The sequence below is a fragment of the Diaphorina citri genome, unplaced genomic scaffold (genome assembly GCF_000475195.1).
Source record: "Diaphorina citri unplaced genomic scaffold, Diaci psyllid genome assembly version 1.1 scaffold287, whole genome shotgun sequence".
In the NCBI taxonomy this organism is placed as follows: Eukaryota; Metazoa; Arthropoda; class Insecta; order Hemiptera; family Psyllidae; genus Diaphorina; species Diaphorina citri.
The window spans coordinates 117,530-134,888 of record NW_007377723.1 but is presented as its reverse complement, the minus strand read 5'-3'; the positions used below and the strand labels follow the sequence as shown (position 1 = coordinate 134,888).

The following is a 17,359-nucleotide window of genomic DNA, read 5'->3' as shown; positions in this document are numbered from 1 at the left end:
GTCTCGGGATGAACTAGCGGGAATTCAGCTTGTAGAATATATTGTTTCTAGAATAGAATAATGAATAGAATAAAAACTTGATTCTAAAATAAAATAATGTTTAGAATGGAATACAAGTTCACATTGGAGGTATAATTTGGGTTTCGATTTCTACAACTGGTCAGGGAAAACCAAGAAAGTGATAAAAGTTGAAAGTTTCAATTCACTACCATCTCAGGCTATCAAACGAAGAATTGATTGGGATCTTAGTGGCTTGCCGAACACACGTATTGCTAACCTCAGTGGTTGACGTGGTGGACTTCGGATCTGGAAGTTGTTGGTTCGAGTCGTAGTCCAATCAAAATTATTGAAGTGTGACGAACATTCAAGCATTCTTAACACAATTACATTATCTAATAACTTCAAGCTTCGTCTAATGATTAGACTCTAATCCCCCCAATTCCCCCCCCCCCTGCAGGTAACATGGCTCGCCAGTTGGACGGAGAACGTTCAAGGCCAGGTCAAATACATCATGTTGAACCCTTCGTCCAAACTGAAGGGAGAGAAGGATTGGCAGAAGTACGAAACGGCGAGGAAGTTGGCCAAATCTATCAACAAGATACGAGAGAACTATCAGGCGGATTGGAAGTCGAAAGAGATGCGCATCCGACAGCGAGCCGTCGCTCTGTACTTTATTGATAAGGTGAGATCCTTTCGGTGGTTGTTGAGTGGCTGGAAGAGTTCCGTTAGGAGAATCTTGCCTCCTTACTTAAAGTGTAATTTTATTTTAATTTCTTTATTGGCAAAGGTAAAAAATGTAACTAAAAAAAATGTGAGTTTATTTTATTGACGTAATAAGGTGCGATTTTCCGGCGTGAACGACCTGGTATCCCAGTGTTTAACGTCTTCTTCGGGAAAAAAAGGTGCGCTTTTAAAGGCCCTTTAAAAATTCACTGTCTTTCACATCGAGTTTTTACCTTCGCGATCAGGTGGGTGACCACCCGGGCAATTGTTTCATCCGATTTTTTCCCCCAAATGCCAAGGGGGAACGGGCCTTAACAAAGGTAACTTACGAACCTTTCAATAGAAATTGAACAAGTCGAGTTGTGTTATGATTGATTTCAGTTGGCGCTGAGAGCTGGTAATGAGAAGGATGAAGATCAGGCAGACACTGTAGGTTGCTGTTCTTTACGAGTGGAGCATATTCAGCTGCATGAAGAGAAAGACGGTAAGTTCTTTAATAAGGTAGTTTTTGCCAGCCTTGCAAGCGCTAGGTCGCGGGTTCGATTCTCTCCCAGGGTGGATTTTATCCAAACAGATGAGGTTTGTTCACGGAATAGCCAGCTTTCTCCTCCTATCCTGTCTTCCTTCTCTCTTCGCTTTCGGGACGATAAGACCTTGGCAGTTACAGTTCTCTCTGTCAAACCTCTTTTTTTTTATAATCCACCAGAAATGTTCTAACTTTTTTCTTACATTCTTTAAAAAATAGGAATTCAGCTTTTCTTCTTTACTAATGTTCTATATTTTTCTCTCGTTTTCCCGTTTTCAGGTAAACCGTACGTTGTATGTTTCGATTTCCTCGGTAAGGATTCCATTCGTTATTATAACGAAGTTCCTGTGGAGAAACGAGTGTTCAAGAATCTGCAACTATTCGTCGAGAACAAGAAGGGATCTGATGACCTGTTCGACAGACTTAACACTTCCGTAAGTACAGATCAATTGAAGCAATGAAATGATTTAATTCTTTTTTCTTTTTAATTCTGTGAATTAAGGTAGTTTTTACCATAGAAACTTCAGTAAGTAAAGATCATCGGAGCAAACGAAGCGATGCGATTTTATAACAAAACCATATTTCCTTTCTAAAAGAATTTTGGGTCCAAAAATAAGTGAGTAGGTATTCCTTCACGAGTAAACACAAAAACAATTCTATCACAACCGATGTCTGTTTTTCTCTGAGAGAAGAAGATCTACAACAAGACGCAGCGTGCCAAGTTCCGTTGGGCTATCGACATGGCTACAGCAGACTTTGTGTTCTAAAACCATCCCCCCCCCGCCCTCATTCCTGAGAGAAAGTAATGTGCATATCATCGCGGTCAATGAACTCATGCTCTCTCTGTGCTCGGGGGAGCTTTGCAGTCCGCGAAGAAAAGAGGAAGAGATTTTGAAGTCCATAATTTTGTAGAAATTTTGACGAGAAAGTGGTGCGAGAGAGGAGAATTTCATCTGTGTGTTCTAGAGAGGGAGAAAGTCGACCTATGCATTTGATATTTTTCCCCGCGCGTGATAAATCGAGTAAAGTCTGCCTTTTTTGGTTTGAGAATACCGCCACGCTTGATACAAAATGGTCTCAAAGTGAATTTTAAATTTGTAGAGTCAAGGTAGCTCTCACTTCAATAAAAAATGTTGTTTTCTCATTATCCCAAATATTCTCAAGCCAAAAGAGACAGATTAAAAATCCCCCAGCATTTGCATTTTCACATACGTGATGTGTGAAAGAAAACGTAATGTAGCGCTAATGCGGCAAGTTTTGGCTTTTATTTATTTTTAAAGCTTGAACAGATTTTTGATCTTTCTTCTCTTTTATCATTTTAAATTTTTCGATCAATGTAAAAAAGCACTGAATGGAAATCCCGTTTTACTGGAAAGTTTTCCCGAAAGATGTAGGAAAAGAACTCGTTGTATTGAATTCGGTCATAGAACTTAAACATTTCTCATAGTATAAGTTAAGGTGTATTTTCCTTAGGGGAACTTTCGGAAATGGAACCGATTCCCTTTTGGAAACTGAAATGGCGCCAGCACTAAACCATAGGAAATCCAAGATGGCGCGCCATCAGAATCGGTTGTTTCCGAAAGTTTAATACACCTTTAGTTACCTACATACTGCATAGACATAATTTTTGTATGTAGAACATTGTACTGTATACTATCACAACACTCACTGTCTGTACATAGTAAATATAAGTGTAAATATGTCCTAGGGGTTTTTTTTTTTTTTTTTTTTTTTTTTAGGTAAAAAGGTGTATTTTCCTTTTCGTAAATTGACCATTGATCCAGTGCAAACTGAATGGAGCAATGGTCAATTCTCCACTGGTTTGTGGCCAGTTTCCTAAAGGGAAAATACACCTAAAATCGATGTTTTTTTGTCATATTATTAGAATTATTTATTAAGACTCCATTTAAATAGGGTGATTTAAAAAACCAGCATGAAAAAATGGGTTTTTCCGTGATAGCAGGCAATATTTGTCTCACCCAAGGTAAAAAAGAAAATCTATATTTTTTGAACATACAAAAACCTAGGGCTTTCATCGAATTGAAATTTTGTACTGCCTTGAAATACAAGGTTAAAATATGCCTATTTAATTTCCATTTATTTATTTTAAGTTTGTGATTTTTTCTTTTTAATTTTACTTTAAAATAAATTTATTTACAACCATGGGTTTAGTTTTTTCCTTCCTTTTGTATTGCAATAAAATGTTTCAATAATTTTCCTTAAAACAAACAGACTTGAAATTTTCCAAACAGTGAAAACCATTTAGAGAAAAACCTTTGATTTTAAACTTTGGATTGAAATTAAGCCCACCATAAATTGGTTTACCTTAAACCAAACTGTGGTCCCTAGTATTTTGCACTAAACTCATGTTATCAGTGAATCATTTTATCACTTTCCCACCGACCATTTTGTTTTTTTACAGAAGTTGTGGAGTGGTTTAAACTATTTTCTATTTGAATGTGTGCATGTACAATTGTACATTATACTATCATTGTATGTAGTATGTTTTTTAAAATAAATAATGTATTGGAAGAGACATTGTGCTATATTGGTTTATTTTTTCTCTAAGATAAGGTTCATCCAGGTGGGAATCGAACCCATGACCTACCACTCACAAGACAGGCAGCCCTAAAGGCATGAGTGTGCTGAAAATTGAAGTAGAAAAATAAATGCTCAACTTTTATCAAAGAATGGAGGTTCTAACCATCTTTAATTGGAGGTAAAAAAGTAAAAATCAAAGGGTCAAGATTTTCAAAGGTAACAAATAGTTCCCAGCTTACATGAGAAAGCAACTAAGATCTTGTTGGGACAGGTTGTAATAATGTCATGTCATCTTTTTATCCTTGCATAAGGCCGTGGTTATGAACAGGGCCATCGTAGGACATCGTCGGACTTTTTGCGTGTAAAGTTGGCGGGAAATTCGAATTTTTGATTTCTTTTCCGCAACTTGTACAATCTGAATTCATTTTTTACTTTTTATCTTTAGTTTGCACGTTTATATTATACTTTTCATTTATATTAGCTATAAAAACAAGCAAATTACAAAGCAAACAAAAATAAATATAAAATGAATTTTAAAAATTGCCGCCGGGACAGCTATCTCACGTCGTCCGAGCTCATCTCAGCCCTGTTCATAAACACACCCTAAAAAGAGACGTTTGATGTTTGTACACAAAGAGCCCACTGAGGCTTAGGTGTAGGGGCAAACAGTTATAATTGGGATTCAACCCATTCCCTCTTAATCAGGCAAGTGTATTGACCACTGAGGCAGGTACTTCATTAGAGAATTTTCATCATCTTATAAGAACGACCATCCAGATTGTAAATGGGAGATGGTGTAGGTTTTGTTACAAGCCACTCATACCACACCTTGACATTATCACACAGTCTCCAGAAGTGAACTTCAATCTCATCATTTGTCTTCAACTGGATGGGTTCATGTATTGGGAACAGCACCGGGAACCATGAGATCAATCCAGGTGATAATGTATCAGGATGAATACTGAGATTGATATCTTTGTACAAGAATGTGTCAAAGTATCCCGCAATACCATGTAGCACCGAGTCCTGTTCTGCTATGAATGTTGCCTTAGTATAACGGGAGTTGTCAGGATCTTTATCTTCACTTGGATGAACAAATGTGAAGCATGGCTGAGGTGGAGCTATATTATATTTATTCCTCTGATACACAACATATGGCTGCTCAAACCTGTACAGAGGATGCTGGTGTTCTTTGATCATAGATGATTTGACTTGTGTGAATAGCTTGTGACTCATAATAGGAGCTATGTAAGATGTGTAATTGTATGGAATACTAATACCATCCTCCTTGAGATATTTCTGAGCAGCATAAAGACATTCGGGTGACAGTTCATTATCACCAAATGAACCTAATAATTCTGATACCATAATATCTGCTTTCTCTGGAGCATTCCATGTCCTCATGTCTTCTGATACAATGGTTACATCACTCTGAGCCCATTGCTCTTCTTTCTTATACTTGAGTCCTACAACTGCACTCATATTTTTCTCTACAGCATATACCCGTACTTTCCTATTGGCTTCCTTGGCAGCATTGAGTGATGCAGTAACAAGTGGTCCCCTACCAGCTCCTACAACCATGATAGTTGTCACTACAGTGTCAGCTTGTTCTGGTGAGACACGGTCTAGTAATGCTTGCTGCACAGCCTCCTGATATCGGATGTACTTGATGGGATCCTTCTCAAACACTTCATATGTGAATGATGAGAGATCATTTGCCAGAGGCTGAAGAGGAAACTGGAGGTAGTCTTCAAAGTCTTGAGCTGCCATGCTCAATGGATCATCCGAGTGAGAAGACTTCTTGAGGTACTGCATGTACTGAACATAATGGAGGTAGCTCTGATGTCTATTTACCCCTTGGATAACAACTTGAAGATTCTTTTCTAGTATCTTCTTAATAAAATTGGCTAGTGAAGCATTGAGCACAGGATACCCTGCTTTATTTGTCTGAAACACATGGGTTGGGATGAATACACACCGAAGTGGTTCCCCTAGCCATCTTGTAAGCTCATGATCATCACAGATATCACCATTGATCTCTAATGCAAGTTCAAACTTGGAATGATAATTTGTCACTGATCGGAACATATTCCACCACCTCCAGGTATCTTGGCTGCTTGGCTCTTCCTCTTGTTGTCGTAACATACTTGTATCAACAGGTCTGATCGGTACTTTGATCCATGCTGTGTAACTCATGTTCTTCTCGCTATGAGCATAGAGGGTGCGAGCAAAGTTACAAAAGTCAGGCTGATCCAAGCTGACTACAATAAATGGTATACCAAGGTATGTAATGTACTCAAGTTCTTGATGGAGCAGATCTTTGGCATGGTCTCTTCTTTCTACATATTTAGACTCAAAATCTTTCAATTTGCACTGGATATCACATACAATAAGCTTCAGCCATTGTGGACAGATACTACTCAGACTTTGCACTTGAGCCTCGGGTAGACCAAACACTCGGTACCTGTCTACATCCTTGTGCCTAGCAAATCTAGGATGGACTAGAGGGAGAACAGCATAGTCGAAACATTCTGCAGCAAGGCTTTCTATCTGAGACTGAATGTTGTAGCACGTAGGATATTCCAAGCCTACAGACACAGCAATCTTGGCTTGACTCATAGTGATAGGATGAGAATTAAGCAGGGACGTATCCGGACATAAGATTGAATTTATAACCGCACTAAGGATCTTACACACATTAAAAGCTTAACGTGAATAACTGGTAGCTTAATAAACCTATTTTTTCCAGTAGGTATTTTATTATAATACAAATTACAAAACTTGAAAAAGTAAAAATCAAAAGGCAAAATCTCAACTCAAGTCTGTCCAAAAATTTTAAATTTTGTATTTTTGTTTATTTTGTCCCCAAAGGTGGACAAAAATTTTGAGGTTAGCCGGGAATGATTTCCTACTTCTTTACACCATGTTCACAGATGTAAACGGACCTTTGAACTATTTGCAGTGTTGCCCCAAGTTCATAACAATGTTGCCAGATGTGCAATGTACGGTAATAACCTTTTTTGCACGATAATTACCGTATTTGTACGGTAATCGAGATCGAGGTACGGTATTTCAAACTTTTTTTACTTTTTCATTTTTTAAATTTTTATGCACTTTGCACTTTTTGTTTTTTCTCTTTTTTATTTGTTTCTTCAGTTTAAAAGTTATCATCAACTTTATATCAGTATTATATGCTAGTTCCTTCTGTTTTTTTAATCTTTTTACCTGCTTTTAGCCCTTGTATTCTCTTTGTAGCCTCTCTCTATCAACAATGTATATCTGAGGATCACCCCTACTTTCTACTGGTATACCTACCACACATCGGTAAGTTCAACCTATCATCTCATAACATGGTTTTACCTACCAATCCTACCATTCAACTTATCATACTCATAGGGCTAAAAAAAGAGTGGAGCGTAGATCATTGAGCATGAAGCTTGTAGACAAGAGTGACAAAATCAACAACATGGGGCTGAGAGCTTAAAGCTCTCCACCCTACTCTGTTTTTAGCCTAAGGCTTTCATAGAGCAGAGACCTAAGAACATGAGTTTTTGCTCTCAGTTCTATGTGCTTTGAAGTAGTCAATGTGTGACTGTAAGCCATGAGCAGGCAGTGCAATCCGCGTAGAAGAAAGTGCAAAGCACGACTGTGTACTCAACCCTGTGTAGTAAACACACAAAGCCCTCAGTGCCTGTAATTTCCTATAATTTGAATGGTCCCAAATGCACAGCTTTTTGTTTTAAGAACTTTGTTTGTTCTAGGTAGCCTGCTTGTTTACCATGGATTCCGAAGGCAATGCTACTTATGAAGATGAAGAGTATAGTGTTCAGTACTCTGAGGAACCTGAGGTAAGAAGGTTATAACAGAAGTTTTTTTCTTTTATTTATTTTTTATAGGGCGTTTTTAGAGAAAGGAGTCATGAGGAAAATTTCATTTATTTACCAAATGATCTTTGGGAAAACTCAAAAGCACATTATTTATTTATTTTATTATTTTTCTTTTTAATCAAGGGTGGCTGTAGGTCTGGGATGGAGTCTAATACAATATTTTTTATCCTTATTAATTTCACAATGCACAATGACTTTGAGTATTGATAAATTGATTGAAATCATTTCTAGGAGGAGACAGAGGAGATGATGGCTATCAGGTCAATAACAGAAGCTGGATTCAGTGAAGCCAAAGCAGAAGAGTTTCATAGAAAAAGAAATAAACCCAGAGTTCAGGTAAGATTTTTCAAATACCACAAGATCCTTTAAAAAAGTAATCCATGAAGCCATAAAATACCCAAAAAGCTCCCTCTGAGGCTTAGGTGAAAGAGCAAAGAGCCTTAAAGGATGGGTTAAGCTTCTCTGGACCCCAATTACTTCAGCTGGACCTATTACAGTTTTGTTTTTCTTAATTGCAGAGGGAGACTGTAGAGGAGGCAGCAGTTAGATCAATACCAGGGCATGGGTACAGCCACTCCATAGGTGAACAGCAAGACATTAGCCAACATAGCAGTCATGCACAAGTAAGTACTATTAAGGGTATACTTCAGTATACTTTTTTAACAAATAAAGTAATACTTAGTTTTAAATTGATTATTTTGTTCTTAAAAGAAAAAAAAATGGTTTGATAGAGAGAGCACTGTAATTGCTAAGGTCTTATCATCCTGGAAGCAAAGAGAGAAAGAGGACAGGATAGGAGAAAGCGAGCCGTTCCAAAAACAAATCTTATCTGTCTAGGAGAAAGTCCACTCAGGTGGAAATTTAAGCCATGACCTAGCACTTACATGGCAGACACACTACAGTTCAAGCTAACTATGCTATGAAGATCTGACTGCATGACAGTGTGCCAGGCCAAGTTCCTTTGTTTTACATTACGATTTAACAATCTATTACAGAGAACAGCAGAGGAGATGTTGGCTATCCGGTCGATCACTGGGGAAAGCTTTGACCTGGAGGATGCTGAACAATTCATTCAGGAAACTGTGATAGAACAAGTAAGTTGTACAATGGTCATGATCATGATGCAGGGTCTATCTGATAAACAGGAGATCACAGATTCAATTTACACAACTGAGTGGCTGACTCTTTTGAATGAGTAGCATATTAGCAATCAGTGGTGACATTAGTTATATTGTATCCACAGAGATCCCTAGAATTTGTGAAGAGGCTTTTTGATTTACCACAAATAATTCAATATTTGATTTTTTTTATTTTATTTATTATTATTATTATTATTATTATTATTATTATTATTATTATTATTTGAGATAATCTATGTAGATTCTTTCTTTGTTCTTGAACCATTTTTCCCCCACCTCCAGAATGTTGAAGACTCAGAGGAACAAAGGCTGACAGAGCGTCCTGTAGAAGACGACACAGAAGAAACCACCATCACCACCACCACTGGTGAAGATTCTACGAGTCTAGGAGCCAGCCAATCACCGTGTAGTGACCAGTCGGAATTGACCAATCAGGAGGCAGGATTGGGTCAGACAGTGGCGGAACATTATAACCAGAAGAAGAACGTTGGTACAGAGCTCAGGAAGAACAGTCGGATTGTATACATGAGGAACTTTAATAACTGGACCAAGAGTATGCTTATAGGTAAGTATTAGCTGAATTCCGTCGCTTCGCTCCGGAATCCCGCCAGTTTATCCCGAGGCATGGCCAAACTTGTAGAAAAGGCATGGCCGAACTTGTAGAAAATAATAAAAATACGGTCGCGCTGCGCGCTCCCTATTAGCTGCATAGTTATCAAACTAAAAACATACTTAAACGAAACTCAAAAAGTTGGTCGAGAGCGGAACATTTCTCTCCCGCAGTCTCTGCTTCCTGTGTACTTCTTATGGATGTTTTAGCGATCAAAAATTGATCATATCTCAGGATCGGTTTACATTTTCGCAAAATCCTTTCTTATTGCACACTAGACCATAAAAGGAATATGTCCTACCAAATTTCAATTTCTAGGTGTTGTGGGTTCTCGAGATAGAGCGATCAGTGTGTGAACTATGAAATGTGAATGAGTGAATGGATCTTGTTCTTATAATATAAGATTTTCTGAGAGGGTGTATATCTATTTGTGACCATTTACTGTGCCAAGAGTTTGGTTCTAATTTTTTTTTTTTTTTTAAGGGTTTGATAGAGGGAACTGTAACTGCTTATCGTCCCGAAATCGAAGAGAAAGAAGACAGGATAGGAGAAAGCCAGCCGTTCCGAGAACGAACCTTATCCCATCAGGATGAAATCCGCCCCGGGCGGGAATCAAAGAATGTGTCCAAAGAAGAAGAATACGATAACAATAACTGACTAATAAAAAAAAAGAAAAAAAATTGCACGTTTTTTATTAATTGAAATTATAAGATATTGAACTTCCGACAGGTGTTGCCCTGACGGTAGCGTTCCTGACTAACTAATCAATGAAAACTTTCAGATGAATTCCTGACGCGTTGCAAATCCTCACAGCCGCTGGGCTCGCCGATCAAAGTTCTAGACATGGGTTCCGGCAAGGGAGGTGACATGCTCAAATGGATAAATGGCGGAGTCAAGCATGTGGTGTTTGCGGACATAGCGAGTGTCTCCATAGAGGATTGCAAGACACGGTATGAGGAACTGAAGAGGAAAGAGGAGGCGAGGCCGTACAGACGGAACGTGTTCTCCGCGGAGTTTATAACTACATACCAAATTTCAAGTCTCTAGCTTGTATTGTTCCCGAGATATTGTGAAATTACACCGAAAACCGCCAAAAAGCGGTAAAATCCCGCCAACCGGCACCGATCTTAACCAAAAGTTTCGTGTCGCATCCTTGTCATATTTGACATCTACATACCAAATTTCAAGTCTCTAGCCCTTACCCTTCTCGAGATATTTTGTTTACAGACAGACAGACACACAGACAGACACACAGACAGACACACAGACACACACACGGACCAATGGCTGAAACTTTGGATTTGTTGTTTGTGCGCAAGCGTTTCTGCGCATTTTGACGTGAAATCTGACGTCACAACTGTTCGAACTTTTTCATTAGAACGGCAATTAAAAATTAAATTTTCGACCTTTTAAAGTTACTTTTTCCGAATTTTGACCTCAGATTTGGATTTTTCACAACTTTTTACGTAGGAACCGACCTTTAATTAATAATATTTTCCCAAATGCAACTCCTCCATTGTATCATCCTATCGTCCTAATATGTACGTACACTCGGGTGCCAAAAATTCGAAACACTTTAATTTTCATTCCTTTAATTTGACAGATTTTTATGGATGTCTTAAAAATATTTTTAAACGTGAGGTTTGAAAGAGGGAGCAGGGAGCCGCAACAAAGGAACTCTTATCATCCCGAAATCGAAGAGAGAAGGAGAACATTTATCCCGTCTTCCTTCTCTCTTCACTTTCGGGACAGTAAGACCTTAGTAGTTACAGTTCTCTTCCATCAAAACTCTTAAAAGAAGAAAAAAAGTACCTACCTATCTACCAAAGTCAATCTGTCCCCAAAAAAATTTGCACGTGACTGTAGCACAAATCGAAATAGGTACCTACCTACATAAATATGCAAATGAAGTCTGTACAATGTACATAAATATGGAAGTGTATGTCACTGTGTTACTGTCACACCCTGTCCTCTGTCACAGTTCAAGTAGCACTCGATTCATAATCGAGAGGACTGAGGTTCGAATACCAGAAATGACATAATTGAACAAGCGCATAAGGTCTATTAGGAGTATTAAGCTAGTGTCCACCCATAAGTCCACCGGCCGTTGATCGATGTTGACTGAATCGTATCGTATCGTACTGTCTCGACAGCAAAGATTCACCTCGTCGATGGTCGGCCGGTCGACTATGTTTGGACACACCTTTAGGAACATGGTAAGAAGTTAATTAATATTAATAATTATTTAAGTAGGTAAGTACAAGTATACCTACCTATTACCTACAAAAGCGTCTAGTCTCGAAATGTAAATATAGACGTGAAATCTGACGTCACAACTCTTTGAACTTTTTCATTAGAACGGCAATTAAAAATTGAATTATCGACCTTTTAAAGTTACTTTTTTGGAGTTTTAACCTCAGATATGGATTTTTCTCAACTCTTTACATAGGAATCGACCTTTCATTAAAAATATTTTCTCAATTGCAACTGCTCCATTGATCACTGGAGTTAATCAAGGTTGCGTGTGGTTAGTATCCATCTGGGCAATAGCGTGCTGATGACTTTTCTCTGCCCCACTCGAGCTGGGTGAGGTTAACGTAAGGAGGCGTGTAGCTTATCGTCGAATGGAGTAAAACCCTCGTTATTTAAACTTGACAAAAATGTTTGGTACAGAAAGGAAATTTTCTCACAAGATTTTAGGCCCTCTTAGGCCGTGCTACCGTCGCTATTTGAGGGCCACTTAGGGGCTTTTCTGAGGGTTGGTTTTGGGGGCCTCTTAGCGTCTTTTTTTTCCCCTGAAAGGTCCACAGGTTATTGAAACCCAAGTCTTATTGTTTCAGGTCAGACTGAGATCTCAGTACGAAGACAAAGCCCTAGAGTTAGACCTGGTGAGCTGTCAGTTTTGTATTCACTACTCGTTCGAGTCTGTACAGCAGGCGCGGTGTATGCTCAAGAATGCAGCCGAGTGCCTGAAGCCTGGGGGCTTCTTTGTCGGTACCGTGCCTGATTCTAACCAGATCATGTGAGTAAGTACCTGGCTCTTCTAGGTCCTATATTCTACCATGAAATCGGTCCAGTAGTTTTGGCTGTAAAGCGGTCAACGTCAAAGAAGCAGCAGCAGAAAAATATGAAAATTTGACGTTTTTCAAACTCAAATATCTCCGGCTTGTCTTAACCCATTTTAATGTTTTTTTTTTCAACTTAGTCTTCTTTCGTGCCCCAACACATACGTTTTCTTCCGTCATTTGTAGTTGTCTCTCTAGAACTACCTGAAAACGTCTACTTTCTCTGTGGCGTATAATATCTCTAGTAGCGCGGTCAAACTTTCTTGACTTGGCGGGGCGGAGAGGTCTCCAATTTGCTCCCCTTGATCTTTTATGCCAGTTAATTCCCAATTCCTTAATAATTGAAATCTGAGCGCACGGTAGTGCGCTAGGCCAAGTTCCAGTAAGCACTACCTAGTGTATATAAGTTACCCAGCTTAGTTAGTTTATAGGGTAGCGCGTCTGCCTTGTAAGAGCTAGGTTGCCGGCGATTCCCGGCGGATTTTATCCAAAACAGATAAGGTTCGTTCTCGGAACGGCTGGCTTTCTTCTATCCTGCCTTCCTTCTCTCTTCGCTTTTGGGACTATAAGACGTTAGTAGTTACAGTTCCCTCTCTGTAGCAAACACAGAGAGGAAACTGTAACTGCTCCCTCTATAAAACCTGTTGAAAAAAAGTACACATTTTTCAAAGCCTGGGTTCTCATTCAAGATTTTAAATTTGGGGCCAAAAATTTCAATCAATGCCCAAGGCATTCTCTTCCATCCAAACCCCACAGTAACCCCTTTGTTCTCCCCCCAGGGCCAGATATAGGCGACATCAGAGCGCCTCGTTCGGTAACGACGTCTACCAGGTGCAATGCCTCTTCGATACCTCCCGCCCTCCGCCCCTGTTTGGCGCCAAGTACGATTTCAATCTAGAGGGCGTGGTCAATTGTCCCGAGTTCCTAGTGTATTTCCCCCTCCTGGAGCGGATAGCCGGGGAGTTTGGACTGAAGAGGATCCTGAAGGAGAACTTTCGCAGTTTCTATCTGCGGAAAATCAAGGAACATGCCGGCCTGAATTTGCTCAGGAAAATGAACGCGCTGGAGGTGAGTCCTTTAAACTACTTCAAAGTATTCCATCAATACAAATACTTTATCGGTACTTTTCTAGGAGTAGGACAAGAGACAAGAGTATGATTTTTCTGTTCGTTGTTTGTATTTCTTTAAACTGATTTATCTCGGGATCTTCAAGTCCTAGAAGAAAAAGAAAAAACTCCGTAAATTTTCCCTTTTTTAAAGCTCTTCAACGAGAAAACCTCATTTAAATAAGCACATGAGCTCAGTCTTGAACCTTGTTTTCTTGTATTTACAGACGTATCCTCCAAACGAAGGCGTGGATACTGTAGGACAAGAGAATGACCCCCCGCCCCCGCGGCCGCCCCCCGACTTTCTGAGCGATGTGATTGGCGGAGGCGGAGACTGTAACGAGTTGTCGTTCGACGATATCGAAACCTGTGATATGAAACCTGTAAGTAATGCCTATCTGTTTATTTTTACATACATACAACCCTTGCTAAAGAAATAGCAAAGGTTGAGTGCGAAGGGCATCCAGCATCCACTCGTAAAATTTGTAGCCAAAACCAAATGTCAGCCCAAAGCAATCACCCTAACGCTGATTTAAAGGCTGTCGAAACACGCCGACCCCTTCTGTACACGAGAAAGGGCGAAGAAGAAGAGTATTACCTATCATCTGTTTTTTTTTTTTTTTACAAGATGTTTATCTAGGAGAGCTGACCCTAACAGTGGACACTGATGTAGGATTAAAGCAAGAGAGATATATAAGATGTTTATCTATGCAATTCTCCGTGAATATTCCACTGTTTATTGATCTCTACGTATTTGCCTATTTTACACGTGGAGAAAAAATGTAAACCCAATTTTTCTCCGCTAAGTTTTTTCCTATTTATTTTTTGTCACGTTACTTTTCCACATTCTGTCAAGCCAAACTCCATTTTCCACCGAGTCAATTCGTGTTCCCCTGAATTTTCCCCGAACTGTGATCTATCTCCTGTCAGTTATTTTCTATTTATTGTCAAATTCTTTTTCTCTCCATTTCGACATTTCTTTTACCTTTCGGAAAAAGTAAGTCAAATATTTGTGGCGTGGAGTTGTGGAGTTCATGAAGAAGTTTCAGTACATTTTTTCCCTGGTCAGTGGTGAATATGAAAAAGAAAAATCGAATCAGGATCAACTTTTAATGGTTGCGTGAGTGATTTTCTTCCATTTTCATTTAGGAAATGTCCCTGTCTTCAAAGAATTAGTTCCTCTCTAGAAAGTGTTTACTGAAGGTGTTTACTCCTTAAGTTTTTAAGAAGTGGTAAAATACAGTTCCTCTAAGCTCCTGTTCCTCAAAAATACCGAATTAATGCTTCGACACTACCCAGAGCTTTTGAGAGAACAGCAAAAAAAAGAACAACTTTTTGATAAGTTTCATTTTTGTGAAATAAAAATAAACTTGCTGATTTGAGGAATTTCAAAGTTACACACAAAATATGACGTACCCCCCAGAGAGAGTGAGTGGGGTGTCGGGTTCAAACTTTGGTTCAGATTAGGGGGGACTTTGGAGGGTGGGGGAGGAGGTTATAGAAGGAGTTGGTTAAGTTTTCACTCAGAAAGGGAGGGGGGAGGTCTTTGGCTTGTTTCTCCACCGAAATTTTTCGAGGGGTAATTCTCCTCTGTCTAAAATTTTCCGTTTGTGTCAGAAAGTGCTTAATGTGTCAAGAAAAAAGTCTCCCTCCTTTGAGTCCCTCTCTATCTCGTCTTCTCTCACCCTATATCTTTCCTCTTTTCTCTCTCCTTTTCCCTTCCTCTTTCACCCTTTTCTCTCTCTCTCCCTCCCTTCATCTCTCACTCTTTCTGGATCGTCTTTGTTTCCTTTGGGAATGGTTTTAGATTTTTTTGCTGGAGTTTTAGGTTTAGGTTTTTTTTTTTTTTTTTAAAATTAAACAACCTCGGGGTTTTTTTTTTTTTTTTTTTTTTTTTCAAGATGTTTGACAGAGGGAACTGTCCGAACTGTAACTGCTAAGGTCTTATCGTCCCGAGATCGAAGAGAGGAGGAAGACAGGCTAGGAGAAAGCGGACTACTATTCGTAGAGAAAAAAAGCCAGCCTAGTTAGCTTTGTTGTTAGTGCGTCTGCCTTGTAAGCGCTTGATTGGGAGTTCGATTCCCGCCCGGGGCGAACTTTATCCTACACAGCCAAGGTTCGTTCTCGAAACGACTGGTTTTTTCCTCTCCTGTCTTCCTTCTCTCTTCGATTTCGGAACGATAAGACCTCCGTTGTTCCCTTTGTCAGAGTGTCTGAACCAGCGACGGTAGCACGTTGAATGCACTGTTGATACACACGGTATATACAGGGTAGGACAAGAGAATGATTACTGTCATGCTGAGGCATATCTATCTGAACACCAGGGACATCATAAAGTAGGCACCCTGTCTAAAGCAGAGTGGGAAGCCATAAGTTAGTATTGGAACACACTGTAGTACTCACTCAGAAAAAGGTTTTCGATTCCTGCCCGGCCGGGCGTTAACCTAAACATAAGATCAGCTGGCTTTCTCCTATCCTGCCTCCTTGCTCTCTTCGCTTTCGGGACGAAGACCTTGGCTGTTACAGTTCCTTCTATCAAATTTATTGAAAAAAAAGGTGTCTTGTCTAAAGCTGTTATTTGTTTTATGATTTCAGCGTTGTACCAGGTATTTGCATTCGAGAAGGTCAAAGGCAAAGTAACTCCAGACGTGGGCAAACTAACTCCAGACTCGGGTAAGGTTACTCCAGACTTGGAACTTCCTACCAAGAGACCGGCCTCTGATGATGCTTCAAGCTCCGACTCTGCCAAGGTTGCCAGATGTCAAGATACTTCCATATCCGACGTTGCCAGATGTTCTGATGACAGGTGATATCTTAGAACCAAAGGTGTGTCTGCACATACATAGAGCAAGCACTATCTGCTCAAGATAGAGTTCGCTCCGGGCGGGAATCGAACCCGCGATCCAGGGCTTACAAGACAGGCGCTATCTTCATCAAAATAACGTGTTCTATTGTGTCTTCTTTTGCTGGTGGTTTGAGTGATATTCCAAATACAGGGAATAATAAATAAGTATTGTTATGATGTATTTTTTAATGTCTGCCATTAAACATAATACAGTCCGTGAGATGTAGGATGTCATATGACCTTGAATGCGCAATGTTACCAAAAATAAAAAGGCGGCCCATGGAGTCCCTAAATATTGGTGTACTATTAATAACTTCTGATTTCAATAGCGTGTACCTGTTATTTTTTCATCGCTCAAATTCAGTATGGTACGAGAATAATGGTTCTAGTTCACAAGCCGCGATTCCCCTCATTTCCCATCTATTTCACTTCTCCTCGCTGCGTTTCCATATGCCGTCCTACATCTCACGGACTGTACCTACTTAGTTACAAGTTGTTAATGATTATGAACTACTTATATTTCAAAGGTTGTATGAATCTTTTATGTACAAAATAAGAATAAATAGTATCTACCGACGATGATTAAAAAAAAAAAAAAAAAAAAAAATTTTTTTTAAAAAAAAAAAAAAAAAATTTTTTCCCCACAAAAAAAAAAAAAAAAAAAAAAAAAAAAAAAAAACACAGTAAACCCATTATTTTGTTTCTTTTTCGGTAGTGCCGTTTAGTTTAATTTCCATCACGAAATTTGAACTAGCAAATGCGAAGATTAAAGTGTGAAAACTTGGAGAGAAAACAAGAAGAAGAATAAGAACAAATGAAGTTCATAATGTGGAATACATAAATATTATTTCGTTTTTTATTTATAAAACAATAAATTAAAATTATGTACACAAGTATAACGTAACATAATACATAAC

At 39.1% G+C, this 17,359-nt stretch overlaps 3 protein-coding genes across 3 annotated transcripts; 2 read left to right on the top strand and 1 right to left on the bottom strand.

Moving 5' to 3' along the window:
* The first annotated feature begins 105 nt into the window (after positions 1-105).
* LOC108252125 (DNA topoisomerase 1-like) lies at positions 106-2,016 on the top strand. The gene is made up of 5 exons (XM_017443174.1): positions 106-129; positions 458-682; positions 1,105-1,207; positions 1,529-1,683; positions 1,939-2,016. The coding sequence occupies exons 1-5, from the start codon at positions 106-108 to the stop codon at positions 2,014-2,016; spliced, it is 585 nt and encodes a 194-aa protein (XP_017298663.1).
* A 609-nt stretch (positions 2,017-2,625) lies between these two features.
* On the bottom strand, positions 2,626-6,624 carry LOC103507092 (protein arginine N-methyltransferase 5). Its single transcript, XM_008471535.3, has one exon. The coding sequence runs from the start codon at positions 6,407-6,409 to the stop codon at positions 4,529-4,531; it is 1,881 nt and encodes a 626-aa protein (XP_008469757.1). The 5' UTR covers positions 6,410-6,624; the 3' UTR covers positions 2,626-4,528.
* A 261-nt stretch (positions 6,625-6,885) lies between these two features.
* On the top strand, positions 6,886-17,049 carry LOC103507096 (mRNA cap guanine-N7 methyltransferase). Its single transcript, XM_017443173.2, has 12 exons — positions 6,886-7,114; positions 7,556-7,638; positions 7,909-8,013; positions 8,196-8,300; positions 8,673-8,771; positions 9,099-9,381; positions 10,208-10,465; positions 12,229-12,448; positions 13,271-13,559; positions 13,825-13,872; positions 15,886-15,970; positions 16,193-17,049. Exons 1-12 carry the CDS (start codon positions 6,982-6,984, stop codon positions 16,405-16,407), a joined length of 1,923 nt encoding a protein of 640 aa, XP_017298662.2. The 5' UTR covers positions 6,886-6,981; the 3' UTR covers positions 16,408-17,049.
* The last annotated feature ends 310 nt before the right edge of the window (positions 17,050-17,359 follow it).